The 22500-nt window shown below is 44.7% G+C and overlaps 1 protein-coding gene across 1 annotated transcript in view; it reads left to right on the forward strand.

Moving 5' to 3' along the window:
* LOC139555342 (CUB and sushi domain-containing protein 2-like) overlaps positions 1-22500 on the forward strand; it is a 993500-nt gene that overhangs the window by 265147 nt on the left and 705853 nt on the right. The window contains exon 5 of the mRNA XM_071369058.1: positions 13295-13502. Coding sequence (XP_071225159.1) covers positions 13295-13502 — 208 coding nt within the window. The remainder of the gene's footprint in view (positions 1-13294; positions 13503-22500) is intronic.

A 22500-nucleotide genomic window follows, 5' to 3' on the forward strand; every position in this document is an offset into this window, starting at 1 on the left:
TCCGTCTCCTCTCTCTTCTCTCCTCCTCTTTCCTCTCTCGCCTCTCTTCTCCTCTCTCCTCTCTCTCCTCTCTTCTTTATCCGCTCTCCTCTCTTCTTTATCCTCTCTCCTCCATCCTATTTCCTTTCCACTCTCCTCTCTCATCTCTCCTCTCTCCTCTCTCATCTCTCCTCCTTTCTCCTCTCGCCTCTCTCCTTTATCCTCTCTCCTCCATCCTCACTCCTCTCCACTCTCCTCTCTCCTCTCTCCTCTCTCCTCTCTCCTCTCTCCTCTCTCCACTCTCCACTCTCCTCACTCCTCACTCCTCACTCCTCTCCACTCTCCTCTCTCCATTCTCCACTCTCCTCACTCCTCTCTCCTCACTCCTCTCTTCTCTCTTCTCTCCTCCATCCTTTCTCCTTTTTCCTCCTCTCTCCTCTCTCCTCCATCATCGCTCCTATCTCCTCTCCTCTCTCCTCCATCCTGAGGATAACAGCGGATGATATTGCCACTCCTATTTGCCATATCTTCAGTTTAAGCCACCTAGAAAGTGTGTGCCCTCAGGCCTGGAGGGAAGCAAAAGTCATTCCGCTACCTAAGAATAGCAGCCTTAGTAAAGTTTTGGAAATGGTATTTGACCAGATAGAATGCTATTTTGCAGTAAACAAATTGACAACAGTGACTTTGAGTAAAGCCAGTGTGTCTATGTATGAGGATGACAACACTATACATGTCAGTTACTACAGCGACTGAAATGACTGCAACACTCAACAAAGAGCTGCAGTTAGTTTCAGAGTGGGTGACAAGGAATAAGTTAGTCCTAAATATTTCAAAAACGAACATCATTGCATTTGGGGCAAGTAATTCACAAAACCCTAAACCTCAACTACATCTTGTAATGAATAATGTGGAAATTGAGCAAGTTGAGGTGACTAAACTGCTTGGAGTAACCCTGGATTGTAAACTGTCATGGTCAAAACATGCTGATACAACAGTAGCTAATATGGGGAGAAGTCTGTCCATAATAAAGCGTTGCTCTACCTTATTAACAGCACTATCAACAAGGCAGGTCCTACAGGCCCTAGTTTCTACCTTCTTTAACCTGACCACTAGGGTCAAGAGGTTAATTAAACCTCTCTGGGATATGTGGGACGGTAGCGTCCCACTTGGCCAATAGCCAGGGAAAATGTAGAGCGCCAAATTCCAAAAAATGATATAAAATCAAACTTTCATTAAATCACACATGTAAGATACCAAATTAAAGCTACACTCGTTGTGAATCCAGCCAACATGTCAGATTTCAAAAAGGCTTTTCGGCGAAAGCATAAGATGCTATTATCTGATGATAGCACAACAGTAAACAAAGAGAGTGTCGCATATTTCAACACTGCAGGTACGACACAAAACGCATAAATAAAATATAAATCATGCCTTACCTTTGACGAGATTCTTTTGTTGGCACTCCAATATGACCCATAAACATCACAAATGGTCCTTTTGTTTGATTCATTCTGTCCATATATATCCTAATTGTCCATTCATTTGGCGCAAAGAAAAAAACTGCTTCCAATTTGCGCAAAGTTACTACAAAATATCTAAAAAATGACCTCTAAACTTTGCCAAAACATTTCAAAGTACTTTTGTAATACAACTTAAGGTATTTGTAAACGTTAATAATCGATCAAATTGAAGACGGGTCTATCTGTTTTCAATACAGGAGATCAACAATCTAACGCTACTTTTCTAGTCTTGCGCAACTCTCAAACAGTACACATGACATTACACTGTTTCCAGGTGGCCTCACTTCTTCATTGCACAAAGGAATAACCTCAACCTATTTCCAAAGAGTGGTGACATCCAGTGGAAGCGGTAGGAACTGAAAACAGGGTGATTAGAAATCCAGTATTCCAATGAAATTGGACAGACTTAAAAATAAAAATAAAAAAATGGTTAGTCCTCGGGGTTTTGCCTGCTACATAAATTCTGTTATACTCACAGACATGATTCAAACAGTTTTCGAAATTTCAGAGTGCTTTCTATCCAAATATACTAATAATATGCATATCTTATATTCTGGGGATGAGTAGAAGGAAGTTGAAATTGGGCACGCTATTTATCCAATAGTGAATTTGCTGCCCCCTATCCTAGAGAAGTTAACAACACTATCAACAAGGCAGGTCCTACAGGCCCTAGTTTTGTCACACCTGGACTACTGTTCAGTCGTGTGGTCAGTTGCTACAAAGATAGACTTAGGACAATTACATCTGGTTCAGAGCCGGACAGCATGGCTGGCCCTTGAATGTACATTGGGGGGGGGGGGTTAACATTAATGATATGCATGTCAACTGACTTCATGACTGCTTGTATGAAAGATATTGAATGTACAAAGCAGTCTGATTGAACTACACAGACACCACACGAGGTTGGCGACCCCTGGGCTGATGGTAATGACTACAGTGGATTGGAATGGTATCAAACGCATAAAACAAATTATTTACATGTGTTTGATGCTGCTCCGTTGGTGGTATTTTACATTTTGTATTGTAGATATGTAGTAATGTTACATGATATACTGTTTTATATTTTGTTTAATGTGTAATGTACCGATCTTAATGTCTTTGGACCCCTGGAAGAGTAGCTGCTGCTTTGGCAGGAACTAATGGAGATCCATAATAAATACAAATACAAATCCTCTTTCCTCTCTCCTCTCCTCCATCCTCTCTCCTCTCCTACATCCTCTCCTCTCTCCTCTCATTTCTCCTCCATCATTTCTCCTCTCCTACATCCTCTCTCCTCTCATCTCTCCTCCATCCTTTCACCTCTCCTACATCCTCTCTCCTCTCCTCTCTCCTCCATCATCTCTCCTCTCCTACATCCTCTCTCCTCTCATTTCTCCTCCATCCTTTCTCCTATCCTCCATCCTCTCATCTCTCCTCCATCCTCTCATCTCTCCTCCATCCTCTCTCCTCTCATCTCTCCTCCATCCTCTCTCCTCTCCTACATCCTCTCTTCTCTCTTGTCCCATACCTTCTCTCTCCTCTCTCTCTCGATTCAATTAATATCATAGGGCTTTATTGGCATGGGAAACACATGTTTAACTTGCCACAGCAAGTCAAAAAGACAAAAAATTAAAATAAAAAATCTAACATTACAAAAACATTTTTAAATAATAGAGACATTTCCAATGTTATATGATTGGCAATGTATAGTGATGTAACAATGTGTAAATAGTTTAAGTACGAAAAGGAAAATAAATACACATAAATATAGGTTGTATTTAAAATGGTGTTTGAGGACAATACAGTGCCACCGACACGGCCCGCTACCAAAACCTGCGGGCTCTCCTTCACTGCAGCCAACGCGAGTAAAACATTTAAACGTGTTAACCCTCGCAAGGCTGCCGGCCCAGACAGCATCCCCAGCCGCGTACTCAGTGGTAGGCTTGATTACCAACAACGACGAGACGGCCTACTGCGAGAAGGTGAGGGCCCTCGGAGTGTGGTGTCAGGAAAATAACCTCACACTCAATGTCTACAAAACAAAGGAGATGATAGTGGACTTCAGGAAACAGCAGAGGGAGCAGCCCCCTATCCACATCGACGGGACAGCAGTGGAGAAGAAGGTAAGAAGAAGAAGAGAAGTGGAACCGTGTGGTGAAGAAGGTAGAAGGGCGCCTCTTCAACCTCAGGAGGCTGAAGATATTCGGCTTGTCACCAAAAATACTCACAAACTTCTACAGATGCACAATCGAGAGCATCCTGTCGGGTTGTATCACCGCCTGGTACGGCAACTGCTCCGCCCACAACCGGAAGGCTCTCCAGAGGGTAGTGAGGTCTGCACAACGCGTCACCGGGGGTAAACTACCTGCCCTCCAGGACACCTACACCACCCGATGTCACAGGAAGGCCATAAAGATCATCAAGGACAACAACCACCCGAGCCACTGCCTGTTCACCCCGCTATCATCCAGAAGGCGAGGTCAGTACAAGGCCATCAGACTGTTAAACAGCATTGAGTGGCTGCTGCCAACATACAGACTCAATCTCTAACCACTTTAATAATTAAAAATTGGATGTAATAAATGGATCACTAGTCACTTTAATTAAACAATGCCACTTTATATATTGTTTACATATCTTACATTACTCATATCATATGTATATACTGTACTCTATACCATCTACTGCATCTTGCCTATGCCGTTCGGCCATCGCTCATCCATATATTTATATGTACATATTCTCATTCACCTCTTTAGATTTGTGTGTATCAGGTAGTTGTTGGGGAAATGTTAGATTACTTGTTAGATATTACTGCACGGTCAGAACTAGAAGCACAAAGCACAAGCATTTTTGCTACACTCACAATCTCATCTGCTAACCATGTGTATGTGACAAATGAAATTTGATTTGATTTGATTTGTTTGTTCTTCACTGGTTGCCTTTTTCTTGTGGCAACAGGTCACACATCTTGTTGCTGTGATGGCACACTGTGGTATTTCACCCAGTAGATATGAGAGTTTATCACAATCAGGTTTGTTTTCTAATTCTTTGTGAATCTGTGTAATCTGAGGGAAATACGTGCCTCTAATATGGTCATACATTGGGCAGGAGGTTAGGAAGTGCAGCTCAGTTTCCACCTCATTTTGTGGGCAGTGTGCACATAGCCTGTCTTCTCTTGAGAGCCATGTCTGCCTACGGAGGCATTTCTCAATAGCAAGGCTATGCTCACTGTGTCTGTACATAGTCAAAGCTTTCCTTAAGTTTTGGTCAGTCACAGTGGCCAGGTATTCTGCCACTGTGTACTCTCTGTTTAGGGCCAAATAGCATTCTAGTTTGCTCAGTTTTTTTGTTAATTCTTCCCAATGTGTCAAGTAATTACCTTTTTGTTTTCTCATGATTCGGGTTGGGTCTAATTGTGTGGCTGTCCTGGGATTCAGTTTGTGTAATTGAGCAGAGTCCCTTTACCAGATGGCAGAAATAACTTTTCGCTTTGTTATGGAAGTTTTGAGAACCACTTGTTTTTCTTAAATGTTATTTTTCTGGATTCTGATAATTAGCAAGATCTAATTCTGCATGCGTTGTTTGGGGTTTAAAGTTTGTACAGAGTCTGACATTTGTGAATTCTCTCTCCTACCCCCTCTCTCTCCTGTCTCCCTCTCTCGTCTCTGTGCATATTTGAGAGGCTGGTGTGTGTGTGTATTGTTCTGTGGTCTGCGCTGCCTCACGGTTTGGTTGCCATGACACCCAAGGAAAGAAGACTTGGATGTCGCTCTGCTGGAGATGCATTAAACCGACCAGACAGACTTGAACTTTGCACCGTTCAATCTCTCAGAAGGGACAGTTCTACAGATTCTATATTTTTATTTGAACCTTGATTTAAATGTTGTTTATCTGGGTGATGTTGGAGGACCTGAGCCCTAGGACCATGTCTCAGGACTACCTGGCCTGATGACTCCTTGCTGTCCCCAGTCCACCTGACCGTGCTGCTGCTCCAGTATCAACTGTTCTGCCTGCGGCTATGGAACCATGACCTGTTCACCAGACATGCTACCTGTCCCAGACCTGCTGTTTTCAACTCTCTAGAGACCGCAGGAGCGGTAGAGATACTCTGAATGATCGGCTATGAAAAGCCAACTGACATTTACTCCTGAGGTGCTGACCTGTTGCACCCTCGACAACCACTGTGATTATTATTATTTGACCATGCTGGTCATCTATGAACATTTGAACATCTTGGCCATGTTCTGTTATAATCTCCACCCGGCACAGCCAGAAGAGGACTGGCCACCCCTCATAGCCTGGTTCCTCTCTAAGTTTCTTCCTAGGTTTTGGCCTTTCTAGGGAGTTTTTCCTAGCCACCGTGCTTCTACACCTGCATTGCTTGCTGTTTGGGGTTTTAGGCTGGGTTTCTGTACAGCACTTTGTGACATCAGCTGATGTAAGAAGGGATTCATAAATACATTTGAATGAAATTTGATTGATGTTTTTTCTCACCTGAATGATCTGAATCTAGGATTACAGGGACTCTCCACAACTATATTCAATGTGCGGGACAAAACTGGCTATGATTAAGAAGTTGGAGCTCTTTTCTGTCTGCAGTAACAAGGGCAACACAAAGGTCTTTCCATCGTTGTATGAATTTTTGTGTGCAAATGACCTCAAGCCTACGGACAATGTCAAATGTGATATGTCGAAGGACCTGAGTGAGTTGGGTGTGCAATTACGCAGGTACTTTCCTGAAACAGACAACTGGATTCATTATCCCTTTCATGCCCTGCCTCTACTTACCGATGTCTGAACAAGAGAGCCTCATCGAAATTGCAAGAAGCGGTTTTGTGAAAATTGAATTCATTCAGAAGCCACTGCCAGATTTCTGTAATGGGCTGTGCTCAGAGTATCCTGCTTTTCTCGATGTTAAGACACTGATGTCCTTTGCAACCACCTACCTCCAGTTGAAGTTGGAAGTTTACATACACCTTAGCCAAATACATTTAAACTCAGTTTTTCACAATTCCTGACATTTAATCCGAGTAAAAATTCCCAGTCTTAGGTCAGTTAGGATCACCACTTTATTTTAAGAATGTGAAATGTCAGAATAATAGTAGAGTGATTTATTTCAGCTTTTATTTATTTTATCACATTCCCAGTGGGTCAGAAGTTTACATACACTCAATTAGTATTTGGTAGCATTGCCTTTAAATTGTTTAACTTGGGTCAAACGTTTCGGGTAGCCTTCCACAAGCTTCCCACAATAAGTTGGGTGAATTTTGGCCCATTCCTCCTGACCGAGCTGGTGTAACTGAATCAGGTTTATAGGCCTCCTTGCTCGCACACACTTTTTTCAGTTCTGCCCACATATTTTCAATAGGATTCAGGTCAGGGCTTTGTGATGGCCACTCCAATACCTTCACTTTGTTGTCCTTAAGCCATTTTGCCACTACTTAGGAAGTATACTTGGGGTCATTGTCAATTTGGAAGACCCATTTGCAACCAAGCTTTAACTTCCTGACTGATGTCTTGAGATGTTGCTTCAATATATCCACATCATTTTTCTGCCTCCTGATGCCATCTATTTTGTGAAGTGCACCAGTCCCTCCTGCAGCAAAGCACCCCCACAACATGATGCTGCCACCCCCATGCTTCACTGTTGGAATGGTGTTCTTCGGCTTGCAAGCCTCCCCCTTTTTCCTCCAAACATAACATAACAATGGTCATTATGGCCAAACAGTTCTATTTTTGTTTCATCAGACCAGAGGACATTTCTCCAAAAAGTATGATCTTTGTCCCCATGTGCAGTTGCAAACCGTAGTCTGGCTTTGGTATGGCGGTTTTGGAGCAGTGGCTTCTTTCTTGCTGAGCGGCGTTTCAGGTTATGTCGATATAGGACTTGTTTTACTGTGGATATAGATACTTTTGTACCTGTTTCCTCCAGCATCTTCACAAGGTCCTTTGTTGTTGTTCTGGAAATGATTTGCACTTTTCACACCAAAGTACGTTCATCTCTAGGAGACAGAACGCGTCTCCTTCCTGAGCGGTATGACGGCTGCGTGGTCCCATTCTCACGTTCATTGAAAGGATCGGACAAAGGCGCAGCGTGCGTAGAGTTCCACATTCTTTAATAGTGAAACTTACAACAAAGAATCTAACAAACGTGCAGTATTGCAGTGCACAAGGCAACTATACAAAAACAAGATCCCACAACACAAATGAGGAAAATGGCTACCTAAATATCATCCCAAATCAGAGACAACGATAAACAGCTGTCTCTGATTGGGAACCATATCAGGCCAACATAGACATACAAAAACCCTAGATGATATACAAAAACCCTAGACATACAAAAACTAGTCACACCTAACCAAAATATATAGAAAACAGAAATATCTCAGGTCAGGGCATGACAGTACCCCCCCCAAAGGCGCGGACTCCCGGCCGCAAACCTGAACCTATATGGAAGGGTCCGGGTGGTTATCTACCTTTAGTGGCGGCTCCGGTTCAGGACGCAGCCCCCCCTCCTTATGTTGATTCCTCAGCTTTTGTGGAACCGGACCGTGGATCATCGCCGGAGGCTCTGGAGACTGCAGCTCGTTGCTAGAGGCCCCGGACTGGGGACCGTCGCTGGAGGCTCCGGACTGGGGACCGTCGCTGGAGGCTCCGGACTGGGGACCGTCGCTGGAGGCCCCGGACTGGGGACCGTCGCTGGAGGCTCCGGACTGGAGGCCCCCGCTGGAGACCCCGGACTGGGGACCCCCGCTGGAGACCCCGGACTGGGGACCGTCGCTGGAGGCCCCGGACTGGGGACCGTCGCTGGAGGCTCCGGACTGGGGACCGTCGCTGGAGGCTCCGGACTGGGGACCGTCGCTGGAGGCTCCGGACTGGGGACTGTCGCTCGAGGATCCGGACTGGGGACCGTCGCTGGAGGCTCCGGACTGGGAAACGTCGCTGGAGGCTCCGAACTGGGGGCCGCCTCAGGAGGTTCCGGACTGTAGACCGTCTCAGGAGGTTCTGGCCTGTAGACCGTTGTTGGAGGTTCCGGACTGTGGCCCGTCGTTGGAGGTTCCGGACTGTGAAACGTCGCCGGAAGCTCTGGACTGGGAACTGTCGCCGGAAGCTCTGGACTGGGAACTGTCACCAGAAGCTCTGGACTGGGAACTGCCACCGGAAGCTCTGGACTGGGTCCTGTCGCCGGAAGCTCTGGTCTGGGAACTGTCGCCAGAAGCTCTGGAATGGGAACTGTCGCCGGAAGCTCTGGTGTGTGGAGGCGCAATGGAGGCTTGATGCGTGGGACGGGTACAGGTGTCACAGGGCTGATGACACGCACCTCAGGGCGAGTGCGGAGAGGAGGCACAGGACATACTGGACTGTGGAGGCGCACTGGAGGTCTGGAGCGTAGAGCTGGCACAATGCGTCCTGGCTGGATTCTCACTTTAGCTCGATAAGTGGCACAGGATATCTAAGGTCAGGGCGTGACACCTATGTTGTTTATACCGGAGTACTATTGTTTGTACAGATGAACGTGGTACCTTCATGGGGTTGGAAATTACTGTCAAGGATGAACCAGACTTGTGGAGGTCTACAACTTTTTTTTCTGAGATCTTGGCTGATCTCTTTTAATTTCCCCATGATGTCAAGCAAAGAGGCACTGAGTGTGAAGGTAGGCCTTGAAATACATCCACAGGTACACCTCCAATTGACTCAAATGATGTCAATTAGCTTATCAGAAGCTTCTAAAGCCATGACATCATTTTCTGGAGTTTACCAAGCTGCTTAAAGGGACAGTCAACTTAGTGTATGTAAACTTCTGGCCCACTGGAATTGTGATACAGTGAATTATAAGTGAAATAATCTGTCTGTAAACAATAGTTGGAAAAATGACTTGTGTCATGCACAAAGTCGATGTCCGAACCGACAAACTATAGTTTGTTAACAAGAAATTTGTGGAGTGGTTGAAAAACTATTTTTAATGACTCCAACCGAGTGTATGTAAACTTCCGACTTCAACTGTATGTGGGAGTGGATTCTCGTCCCTTACTAGCATGAAAACTATATACAGGCACAGACTGTGTGTAGAAAATGATTGAGACTGAGACTCTCTCCAACACAACCCAACATTAGGGGTGGGAGGTAGCCTAGTGGTTAGAGCAGGTAGCCTAGTGGTTAGAGCAGGTAGCCTAGTGGTTAGAGCAGGTAGCCTAGTGGTTAGAGCAGGTAGCCTAGTGATTAGAGCAGGTAGCCTAGTGGTTAGAGAAGGTAGCCTAGTGGTAAGAGCAGGTAGCCTAGTGGTTAGAGCAGGTAGCCTAGTGGTTAGAGCAGGTATCCTAGTGGTTAGAGCAGGTAGCCTGGTGGTTAGAGCAGGTAGCCTAGTGGTTAGAGCAGGTAGCCTAGTGGTTAGAGCAGGTAGCCTGGTAGTTAGAGCAGGTAGCCTAGTGGTTAGAGTATTGGGCCAGTAACCAGCAGGTAGCCTAGTGGTTAGAGTGTTGGGCCAGTAACCAGCAGGTAGCCTAGTGGTTAGAGTGTTCGGTCAGTAATCAGCAGGTAGCCTAGTGGTTAGAGTGTTGGGCCAGTAACCAGCAGGTAGCCTAGTGGTTAGAGCGTTCGGTCAGTAACCAGCAGGTAGCCTAGTGGGTAGAGTGTTGGGCCAGTAACCGAAAGGTTGCTGGATTGAATCCCTGAACTGACAAGGTAAAAATCTGTTGTTCTGCTCCTGAACAAGGCAGTTAACCCACTGTTTTTAGGTTGTCATTGTAAATAAGAATTTGTTATTAACTGACTTGCCTAGTTAAATAAAGTATAAATACAAAAAAAATTGCCCAGTTATGTGCTTCCTTTCAAGAACACCCTTCTCATTTACCTGTGGTGAGTTATTCACAATTTCCAATGAAATTGGCTAAATAAAGAGAAAAATTATTGATTATTATTATATTGTTATTTGTGCCCTGGTCCTATAAGAGCTCTTTGTCACTTTGTCACTGAAGTGAGCTGACCCTGGTGCTAGAGGGGGTACAGCTGGAGGTTGAATGTTTGAAGGGGTACGGGAGTATAAACATTTTGGGAACCACTGCTCAACGGCAACTGAGTTAGGAAGGACGCCTGTATCTTTGTAGTGATACATCTTGATACATCTTGGTATCTTGATACACCATCCAAAGCCTAATTAATAACTTCAGGTGTATTCAGTGTCTGCTTTCAATTTTCTTTTTATACATCTACCAATAGGTGCCCTTCTTTGCGAGGCATTAAAAAACCTCTCTGGTCTTTGTGGTTGAATCTGAAATTCACTACTCGATTGAGGGATCTTATAGATAATTGTATGTGTGGGGTACATAGATGAGGTCGTCGTTATTATTATTGAGCCAGAGTGAGTTTATGCAACCTATTATGCGATTTGTTAAGCACATGTGTACTTCCAAAACAAAGGGGTTGAATAATTATTGACATTTCAGCTTGAATTGTTGTATAAAACAATTTACTTTGATTTTATGGGATATTGTGTGTAGATCAGCAACACAAAATCTAAATGTAATCAATTTAATTCAACAAAATGTGGTAAAAATCAAAGGGTATGAATACTTTCTGAATGTAGACAGAAATTCACACTTTTGAGTGTATTTGTCATTGTTTACAGTGTGTGTGTGCTTGCGTGCGCGGATGTGTGTGCACATGCCTGCGTTTGTGTTAGTGTTTGTGTGTGTATATTTTACCAGCTTTACCAGCTTAAAGGCTAACCGCATCTCTCTACTCTACTCTCTCTGGAGAGACAGACAGAGCCCAGGGCCACAATTACCAGGACACCATTTTTTGTTGTTAAATTGTCTCCATACAATAATCTTAAGGATGGAAGAGAGAGTTCCCAATGTGAAAATGATTAACACAAAATCTGAATTAATCCAATGTACTCAGTCCTCCGTGGCTTTGACTTGCATCAGCCAACCCTTGGCACTTCCCCTGAATTATTATATCCTTAAGTCATTATACCCTTAAGACGTTTGCTCTGTGTTTGGAGGGTTTTTAACACGGGTTCTATTGTGCTCTGTTGTTGATGTCCTGTGGCTTAGAAAGACTGTAACTATAGCGGTCTGCTTACTATGTTACCATAAGATTAAATTAATCTACAGGTAATTGGGTCGTTATCAATGAAACATCACAATATGGTACGTGGAACGATTTGACAGCTGGGGGGGGGGGTCTAAAACCTAAAAAACTAAAACCGTTGACAAAGGATTGTTAGATACATCTTATAATTGTTTAGTTATAATATCATCGTGAAGAGCATAGACAGAACTACATATTTCAGATTATTCCACATTTAGCTCTTTCATCAGAGTTATACAGCAAGTCACTGCTTTATCATCAGTAAACATCCATTGATCGTGTCATTTCAGATACGTGAAGGTAACCTATCCATTTGGCATGTAGATAGCTAGCATGTAGATAGCTAGCATGTAGATAGCTAGCATGTAGATAGCTAGCATGTAAACAATGTGTCATTTAGCTTGCTTCATAAGAGACGGGGCGGCAGGTAATAAACCCCAGGAAGAGTAGCTGCTGATTTGGCAGGAACTAATGGGGATCCATAATAAACCCCAGGAAGAGTAGCTGCTGCCTTGGCAGGAACTAATGGGGATCCATAATAAACCCCAGGAAGAGTAGCTGCTGATTTGGTAGGAACTAATGGGGATCCATAATAAACCCCAGGAAGAGTAGCTGCTGCCTTGGCAGGAACTAATGGGGATCCATAATAAACCCCAGGAAGAGTAGCTGCTGATTTGGTAGGAACTAATGGGGATCCATAATAAACCCCAGGAAGAGTAGCTGCTGCCTTGGCAGGAACTAATGGGGATCCATAATAAACCCCAGGAAGAGTAGCTGCTGCCTTGGCAGGGACTAATGGGGATCCATAATAAACCCCAGGAAGAGTAGCTGCTGCCTTGGCAGGAACTAATGGGGATCCATAATAAACCCCAGGAAGAGTAGCTGCTGATTTGGTAGGAACTAATGGGGATCCATAATAAACCCCAGGAAGAGTAGCTGCTGCCTTGGCAGGAACTAATGGGGATCCATAATAAACCCCAGGAAGAGTAGCTGCTGCCTTGGCAGGGACTAATGGGGATCCATAATAAACCCCAGGAAGAGTAGCTGCTGCCTTGGCAGGAACTAATGGGGATCCATAATAAACCCCAGGAAGAGTAGCTGCTGATTTGGCAGGAACTAATGGAGAGCCATAATAAACCCCAGGAAGAGTAGCTGCTGATTTGACAGGAACTAATGGAGATCCATAATACATACAAATACAAATACTATAGCCTTATGCTTACTGCACTCTATAAAAACACAATATTTATGTCTGCATTTCTAACGCCTTTTTTGTATTTTTAAGTTATCTTTGTTCTAAGTTTTGTGTAACAACAAAAAAAGCTATGTTTTTAAACAAAACAACATGTCACAATAACACTGCACGTTACACCGGTATCACGGTAATATGACGGGATCAAAACATCATGATAATTATGATACCAACGTTCTAGAATCGTTGCGTATCGTTTCATTTGACACAAAACACATATTTCAGCCAATCTAAAGAACTCGCCGGCGCCTGTTTTTTTAAAAATGTTTATAAAAATCAGTTTATAAATAATTTAGGAAACAACAACTGGACTCTTTTATTCACCAAAAATTAAAAAAAATATGAAATTAAATAGATGAAATATACACTTATAATTCCTGTTTCTCTATCATGTCTTTCTCCTTCTTCTTCTCTGTCTGTCTATCAGTCGGTCTGTTTTCCTAACATGTCTCTTTTCTCTGTCCCCCAGCGGATGACGGTTGTGGGGGTACGTTGCGAGGCCAGAGCGGTGTGATCACCAGCCCCAACTACCCAGGGGAGTACAGCAACAATGCGGACTGTACCTGGACCGTCCTGGCTGAGCCTGGAGACACCATCGCCCTGGTCTTCTCTGACTTTACACTGGAGGACGACTATGACCTGCTGGAGGTCAGCGGTACAGAGGGATCCTCTCAGTGGTGAGTACCCAGCCCAGGGGGATGTTTTCTGGGGAGGGGACGGAGAGAGGGTGGGGGTAAACTGCTGGAGGTCAGGTTGTCCCAGTGGTGAGTACCCAGCCCAGGGGGATGTTTTCTGGGGAGGGGACGGAGAGAGGGTGGGGGTAAACTGCTGGAGGTCAGGTTGTCCCAGTGGTGAGTACCCAGCCCAGGGGGATGTTTTCTGGGGAGGGGACGGAGAGAGGGTGGGGGTAAACTGCTGGAGGTCAGGTTGTCCCAGTGGTGAGTACCCAGCCCAGGGGGATGTTTTCTGGGGAGGGGACGGAGAGAGGGTGGGGGTAAACTGCTGGAGGTCAGGTTGTCCCAGTGGTGAGTACCCAGCCGAGGGGGATGTTTTCTGGGGAGGGGACGGAGAGAGGGTGGGGGTAAACTGCTGGAGGTCAGGTTGTCCCAGTGGTGAGTACCCAGCCCGAGGGGGATGTTTTCTGGGGAGGGGACGGAGAGAGGGTGGGGGTAAACTGCTGGAGGTCAGGTTGTCCCAGTGGTGAGTACCCAGCCCAGGGGGATGTTTTCTGGGGATGGGACGGAGAGAGGGTGGGGGTAAACTGCTGGAGGTCAGGTTGTCCCAGTGGTGAGTACCCAGCCCAGGGGGATGTTTTCTGGGGAGGGGACGGAGAGAGGGTGGGGGTAAACTGCTGGAGGTCAGGTTGTCCCAGTGGTGAGTACCCAGCCCAGGGGGATGTTTTCTGGGGAGGGGACGGAGAGAGGGTGGGGGTAAACTGCTGGAGGTAGGGGTGCTGAGGAAAACTCTAAGAACTCGTATGGTCCTGGTTGTTTGGTCTACTGCTGGAGGTCAGGTTGTCCCAGTGGTGAGTACCCAGCCCAGGGGGATGTTCTCTGGGGAGGGGACGGAGAGAGGGTGGGGGTAAACTGCTGGAGGTTAGGTTGTCCCAGTGGTGAGTACCCAGCCCGAGGGGGATGTTTTCTGGGGAGGGGACGGAGAGAGGGTGGGGGTAAACTGCTGGAGGTCAGGTTGTCCCAGTGGTGAGTACCCAGCCCAGGGGGATGTTTTCTGGGGAGGGGACGGAGAGAGGGTGGGGGTAAACTGCTGGAGGTAGGGGTGCTGAGGAGAACTCTAAGTGGTGAGTACCCAGCCGAGGGGGATGTTTTCTGGGGAGGGGACGGAGAGAGGGTGGGGGTAAACTGCTGGAGGTCAGGTTGTCCCAGTGGTGAGTACCCAGCCCAGGGGGATGTTTTCTGGGGACGGGACGGAGAGAGGGTGGGGGGTATGGTGGTTTATGGTTGGTAAACTGTTGGAGGTAGGGGTGCTGAGGAGAACTCTAAGTGGTGAATACCCAGCCGTGGTGCTTTGATGTGGGGGAGGGATTGGGATAAGGTGGCGTATGGTCCTGGTTGCTCAACTGCTGGAGGTCAAGTTGTCCCAGTGGTGAGTACCCAGCCCAGGGGGACGTTTTGTCGGGAGTGAACGAGGAGATGGTGGGGCTTGGCGCTGGTTGAAATATTTACTATGATCTGCAGGAAATCAGTCCCAGGATCAGATCTCTAAAGCAGCTTTGTTCTTTGTGTTTTCTACTTACTTTACGTTATTATCTTCTGAATGAAGAGAGGACGCTCTGGTCTCACGGCTCATGAGACGTCTCAGTGTCATACCAGTTGATTGGCTGTTGGAGTTTGATGGATGATCTGATTGGGCTACTCAGTTGTGACTGTGTGTGTGGGGATTATCAGTCTGAAGAAAATAGATGCTTCCTGATGTCTATCGCACGCACGCACACTCACTCACTCACTCACTCACTCACTCACTCACTCACTCACTCACTCACTCACTCACTCACACACAAACGTGCACATATACGCAGTCATACATACTTTTACTTGTACTTATCATGGTATGAGGTCACCGCACCTACAGTATGTGAAAAGGCAAAGGCCTTCTGAATTTCACTTACAGTATCTGAACATGGAATGAACTGGACCGGCTCTGACTCTAAACTGAGAACTGAGTCACACGTCAAAGTGATGCTCTTATTCTCAAATGGCCATTGAAATAGAAGAGTTTTTTTTTTCTTCTCCCAAATCTTCTTCCTGAAAACAAATACACTGCCTGTGTGATGTCATCTAAGTGTCTCTAAGTTGCCAGCTCAATGCCCTCGGTTATGAGCACTCCATGAGTCAGCTTCTGAGGGGAGTGTTGCCGGGGACCACCTCTGGTGTTGCTGTGTGGCAGTACACTCTCTTAGGGGAGAGAGAGAGAGGGAGAGGGAGGGGGGAGAGAGGAGAGAGAGAGAGGAGAGAGAGAGGGGGGAGAGAGGAGAGAGAGAGAGGGAGGGGGAGAGAGAGAGGAGAGAGAGAGAGAGACAGAGAGAGAGAGAGAGCGAGAGAGAGAGAGAGAGAGAGAGAGAGAGACAGAGAGAGAGAGAGAGAGAGAGAGAGAGGGGGAGGAGAGAGAGAGAGAGAGAGAGGGAGGGGGGAGAGAGGAGAGAGAGAGAGGAGAGAGAGAGGAGAGAGAGAGAGAGAGAGAGAGAGAGAGAGAGAGAGATAGGGGGGAGAGAGGAGAGAGAGAGAGGGAGGGGGAGAGAGAGAGGAGAGAGAGAGAGAGAGAGAGAGAGAGAGAGAGAGAGAGAGAGAGAGAGAGAGAGAGAGAGAGAGAGAGAGAGAGAGAGAGAGAGAGAGAGAGAGAGAGAGAGGGGAGAGAGAGAGAGAGAGAGAGAGAGAGAGAGAGAGAGAGAGAGAGAGAGAGAGAGAGAGAGACAGAGAGCGAGAGAGAGAGAGGACAGAGAGAGAGAGAGAGAGAGAGAGAGAGACAGAGAGCGAGAGAGAGAGATAAGATGGAGGAGAGAGGGAAAAGTGACATTCGTTGACACAATGCGGAACCACAGTTGATGACGCACATTGCAGGCGACAGGCGAGACAGGCAGCACTGGGTTCAGGGTCGTCACTAGTTACCATAAACACAAAGTCATAATTATGGCCCAACATCGCCTGTTTCTAAATTTTAAACCTAACCCTACTAACCTTAACCCTAACATTTACCCTAACCTTAACCACACTGCTAACCTTTTGCCTAACCCTAACCTTAAATTAAGACCAAAAAAGGAAGTTTTGTTTTTCAAAATTTATAAGATATACTGTAGCTAATGTTGACTTTGTGGCTGTGGTATCTGGTGACAACCTGGCGACAGGGGACTATGACAAGGCTAATGCTGTGTTCATGTGCTAGTCAGAACTAGGAAACTCTGAATTATCCAACTTGGTTGTAGTTATACACGTGGCACGTTCAACAAGTTGGACATTTCTGAGTTTCCTAGTTCAGACCAGCACGTGAACGCAGTATACGACATTAGTTTGACCAGTGATACCTGGCGAACCTTCCTGTTAGTTTGACCAGTGATACCTGGCGTACCTTCACCCTTCCTGTTAGTTTGACCAGTGATACCTGGCGTACCTTCCCCCTTCCTGTTAGTTTGACCAGTGATACCTGGCGTACCTTCCCCCTTCCTGTTAGTTTGACCAGTGATACCTGGCGTACCTTTAATACAACGTGTGTTCAGCAACCGTTTAAAACCTGAAGAAATATATAAATAAAAACACTTTCCTTAATGATTTTTTTGTATAGAGTGGAGGGTGATGTGTAACCGCTGTAACCATAAATACATTGTAAAATGGTAGCAACAGAGGACCAGAGTGAAACCAGGATCAGTTGAGAAGCAGTAGTAGCGGCGAATGCAGAATTTGGGCGCCATTAGCTCAGCGCTAGCCCTCCGCGCTGACGAAGGAACCAGAGCCGTGATGAGTTCCAGTATCTTGTCATTGGTTGCCAGCGTCAAGGTTGAACAGAGGTTTCTCCAGGTGCTGCATGTGCTCAGCGTGCAGGCAGCATAATACGACAGAGAGGACAAAGCAGTGGTAGTTCTGGTGTTGCCGACAATGCCGACAATGTTCCACATGTGTCCATGAGTCCATGATGCAAGTTAATTTTTTTCATTTCACTTCACCAATTTGGACTATTTTGTATATGTCCATTACATGAAATCCAAATAAAAATCTAATTTTAATTACAGGTTGTAATGCAACAAAATAGGAAAAATGCCAAAAGTGGGGTGAATACTTTTGCAAGAAACTTCAAATAGCCTAATGACCTCCTGAACTTGCTCAGCAGTAGCTGATGCATCTGCAGCGTGCACAGCGAGAGAGACCCTGATAATCAAAACTGAAACCTACAAATCGTCTACCTGAGTTGAAGGCTAAAGTCTAACGGTATCTGGTCAGGAGAGAAGAATACATCAGCTGATAACGAGAGAAATAGACCCCATAGATTACTAGAATAAGCCGACATATAAGAGTTTCTGCAATTAGCAGACTTTCTCATAAGAGGCAATGAATTCTTGATCGTCAACACCGATCACCATGTGGGTGTATAGCAAGCCCACCACATGCTAGGTAATGCTGGTATCAACAGCCTATCCAAACACGCCGAAACTATAGCAAGACTGCTATACGACTTCAGCTTCTTCACTAAACTTCCAAAGTGATAACATCAAATCTGAGGAAGAAAGGTTAGGGTATAAGGAGAAGTATAATTAAAAAATGTGGCTGTACTCCTTGGAATATATGCTAGTGATGAAAACAGACAGTAATGTTTAACAAACGACAGGGTAGGAGTAGCACAAGATATTCCGCTGTTCGACTGCTGACAATTCATGTAACGTTTAAGCGCACCACAAGTTGATAGATACGAGTCCAGCTCAGTGAGCTACCTGAGGGTATAAGATGACTGCATTTGCACTGTGTACAACATGTATGATAACGCACAGAAACTGGCTTACTGTTATCCTAAAATGATTTGCCATGGTACTGCAACGCTGCAGCAGACGCTGTGGAAGGAATGCCCAGATGATACCGGACATACAGCCACGTCATATCACTACATACACCGAGGTGATGCGTACGGAGCCAAAGCATCACGCGCTACACCATGCAATATTGGCCGCCGTGCCATGATGCGTAATGCGTGTCGAAAAATGAAGCGAGGATAAAAGTTAACACCTGAAAGTGGGCGCATTCACCACGGCATTAAATAGTCAATAAGGTAGACGTGGATGTTTACTAGCCTCTTTCTTGGTGCCATCTACGCCGATGCGTCAGCCCGAGACGGGACACTCAGGTTTCTACTGATATGACTCAGTTTTTATGAGTGAGAACACATAAAACAAATACTTACCGGGAGATATCAGGTGTTTAACTTGTTATAGACTGTCAATCAAAGCAAAGGAGTACTATCATACAGGCTTCATGTGCAGTACTATCATACAGGCTTCATGTGTAGTACTATCATACAGGCTTCATGTGTAGTACTATCATACAGGCTTCATGTGTAGTACTATCATACAGGCTTCATGTGTAGTACTATCATACAGGCTTCATGTGTAGTACTATCATACAGGCTTCATGTGTAGTACTATCATACAGGCTTCATGTGTAGTACTATCATACAGGCTTCATGTGTAGTACTATCTATACAGGCTTCATGTGTAGTACTATCATACAGGCGTCATGTGTAGTACTATCATACAGGCTTCATGTGTAGTACTATCATACAGGCTTCATGTGTAGTACTATCATACAGGCTTCATGTGTAGTACTATCATACAGGCTTCATGTGTAGTACTATCATACAGGCTTCATGTGTAGTACTATCATACAGGCTTCATGTGTAGTACTATCATACAGGCTTCATGTGTAGTACTATCATACAGGCTTCATGTGTAGTACTATCTATACAGGCTTCATGTGTAGTACTATCATACAGGCTTCATGTACAGTACTATCATACAGGCTTCATGTGTAGTACTATCATACAGGCTTCATGTACAGTACTATCATACAGGCTTCATGTGTAGTACTATCATACAGGCTTCATGTACAGTACTATCTATACTGGCTTCATGTACAGTACTATCATACAGGCTTCATGTGTAGTACTATCTATACAGGCTTCATGTGTAGTACTATCATACAGGCTTCATGTGTAGTACTATCATACAGGCTTCATGTACAGTACTATCATACAGGCTTCATGTGTAGTACTATCATACAGGCTTCATGTACAGTACTATCTATACTGGCTTCATGTACAGTACTATCATACAGGCTTCATGTGTAGTACTATCATACAGGCTTCATGTGTAGTACTATCTATACAGGCTTCATGTGTAGTACTATCATACAGGCTTCATGTGTAGTACTATCATACAGGCTTCGTGTGTAGTACTATCATACAGGCTTCATGTGTAGTACTATCATACAGGCTTCATGTGTAGTACTATCATACAGGCTTCATGTGTAGTACTGTCATACAGGCTTCATGTGTAGTACTATCATACAGGCTTCATGTGTAGTACTATCATACAGGCTTCATGTGTAGTACTGTCATACAGGCTTCATGTGTAGTACTATCATACAGGCTTCATGTGTAGTACTGTCATACAGGCTTCATGTGTAGTACTATCATACAGGCTTCATGTGTAGTACTATCATACAGGCTTCATGTGTAGTACTGTCATACAGGCTTCATGTACAGTACTATCATACAGGCTTCATGTACAGGACTATCTATACAGGCTTCTTGTTCAGTACTATCATACAGGCATCATTCGTAGTACTATCATACAGGCTTCGTGTGTAGTACTATCATACAGGCTTCATGTGTAGTACTATCATACAGGCTTCATGTGTAGTACTATCTATTCAGGCTTCATGTGTAGTACTATCATACAGGCTTCATGTGTAGTACTATCTATACAGGCTTCATGTGTAGTACTATCATACAGGCTTCATGTGTAGTACTATCTATACAGGCTTCATGTGTAGTACTATCATACAGGCTTCATGTGTAGTACTATCATACAGGCTTCATGTGTAGTACTATCATACAGGCATCATTCGTAGTACTATCATACAGGCTTCGTGTGTAGTACTATCATACAGGCTTCATGTGTAGTACTATCATACAGGCTTCATGTGTAGTACATTCATACAGGCTTCATGTGTAGTACTATCATACAGGCTTCGTGTGTAGTACTATCATACAGGCTTCATGTGTAGTACTGTCATACAGGCTTCATGTGTAGTACTATCTATACAGGCTTCATGTGTAGTACATTCATACAGGCTTCATGTGTAGTACTATCATACAGGCTTCATGTGTAGTACTATCATATAGGCTTCATGTGTAGTACTATCATACAGGCTTCATGTGTAGTACTGTCATACAGGCTTCATGTGTAGTACTATCATACAGGCTTCATGTGTAGTACTATCATACAGGCTTCATGTGTAGTACTATCATACAGGCTTCATGTGTAGTACTATCATACAGGCTTCGTGTGTAGTACTATCATACAGGCTTCATGTGCAGTACTATCATACAGGCTTCATGTGTAGTACTATCATACAGGCTTCATGTGTAGTACATTCATACAGGCTTCATGTGTAGTACTATCATACAGGCTTCATGTGTAGTACATTCATACAGGCTTCATGTGTAGTACTATCATACAGGCTTCATGTGCAGTACTATCATACAGGCTTCATGTGTAGTACTATCATACAGGCTTCATGTACAGTACTATCATACAGGCTTCATGTGTAGTACTATCATACAGGCTTCATGTGTAGTACTATCATACAGGCTTCGTGTGTAGTACAGGCATCATTCGTAGTACTATCTATACAGGCTTCATGTACAGTACTATTATACAGGCTTCATGTGTCGTACTATCATACAGGCTTCATGTGTAGTACTATCATACAGGCTTCATGTGTAGTACTATCATACAGGCTTCATGTACAGTACTATCATACAGGCTTCATGTGTAGTACTATCATACAGGCTTCATGTGTAGTACTATCTATACAGGCTTCATGTACAGTACTATCATACAGGCTTCATGTGCAGCAAGTGATTTGGGTGATTTGTAACCAATGCCAAATGGAATTTAAATCACACAATGAAGTTGGCTAAAGGAGAAGGAGTAGATGATCAACCAATCGGTAGACTGTTGTTTCATCTGAATGGAGTTGATGTATGACAAGGACACGAAGCTCAACAAAATAGCCTCAATTAGCCATGCTAGCTAACTTAGCTGGTTAGTGTAACTGGCTTCTTTACATCCATGTAATGCAGTCAAAACAGACACTGATGAGATGATAGATAAACTGTCAAGGCTAAAAAGTTTGTCTAACTTGTGCGTGTCGGTTTGATTACTCTCTCTCTCTCTCTCTCTCTCTCTCTCTCTCTCTCTCTCTCTCTCTCTCTCTCTCTCTCTCTCTCTCTCTCTCTGTCTCTCTCTCCCTCTCTCTCTGCCTCTCTCTCTCTCTCTCTCTCTCTCTCTCTCTCTCTCTCTGTCTCTCTCTCTCTGTCTCTCTCTCTCTCTCTCTCTGTCTCTCTCTCTCTCTCTCTCTCTCTCTCTCTCTCTCTCTCTCTCTCTCTCTCTCTCTCTCTCTCTCTCTCTCTCTCTCTCTCTCTCTCTGTCTCTCTCTCCCTCCCTCTCTCTCTGCCTCTCTCTCTCTCTCTCTCTCTCTCTCTCTCTCTCTCTCTCTGTCTCTCTCTCTCTGTCTCTCTCTCTCTCTCTCTCTGTCTCTCTCTCTCTCTCTCTCTCTCTCTCTCTCTCTCTCTCTCTCTCTCTCTCTCTCTCTCTCTCTCTCTCTCTCTCTCTCTCTCAATTCAATTCAATTCAATTCAAGGGGCTTTATTGGCATGGGAAACATGTGTTAACATTGCCAAAGCAAGTGAGGTAGGTAATATACAAAAGTCAAATAAACAATAAAAATGAACAGTAAACATTACACATACAGAAGTTTCAAAACAATAAAGACATTACAAATGTCATATTATATATATGCAGTGTTGTAACAATGTACAAATGGTTAAAGCACACAAGTTAAAATAAATAAACATAAATATGGGTTGTATTTACAGTGGTGTTTGTTCTTCACT

Source organism: Salvelinus alpinus, chromosome 26 (genome assembly GCF_045679555.1).
Source record: "Salvelinus alpinus chromosome 26, SLU_Salpinus.1, whole genome shotgun sequence".
In the NCBI taxonomy this organism is placed as follows: domain Eukaryota; kingdom Metazoa; phylum Chordata; class Actinopteri; order Salmoniformes; family Salmonidae; genus Salvelinus; species Salvelinus alpinus.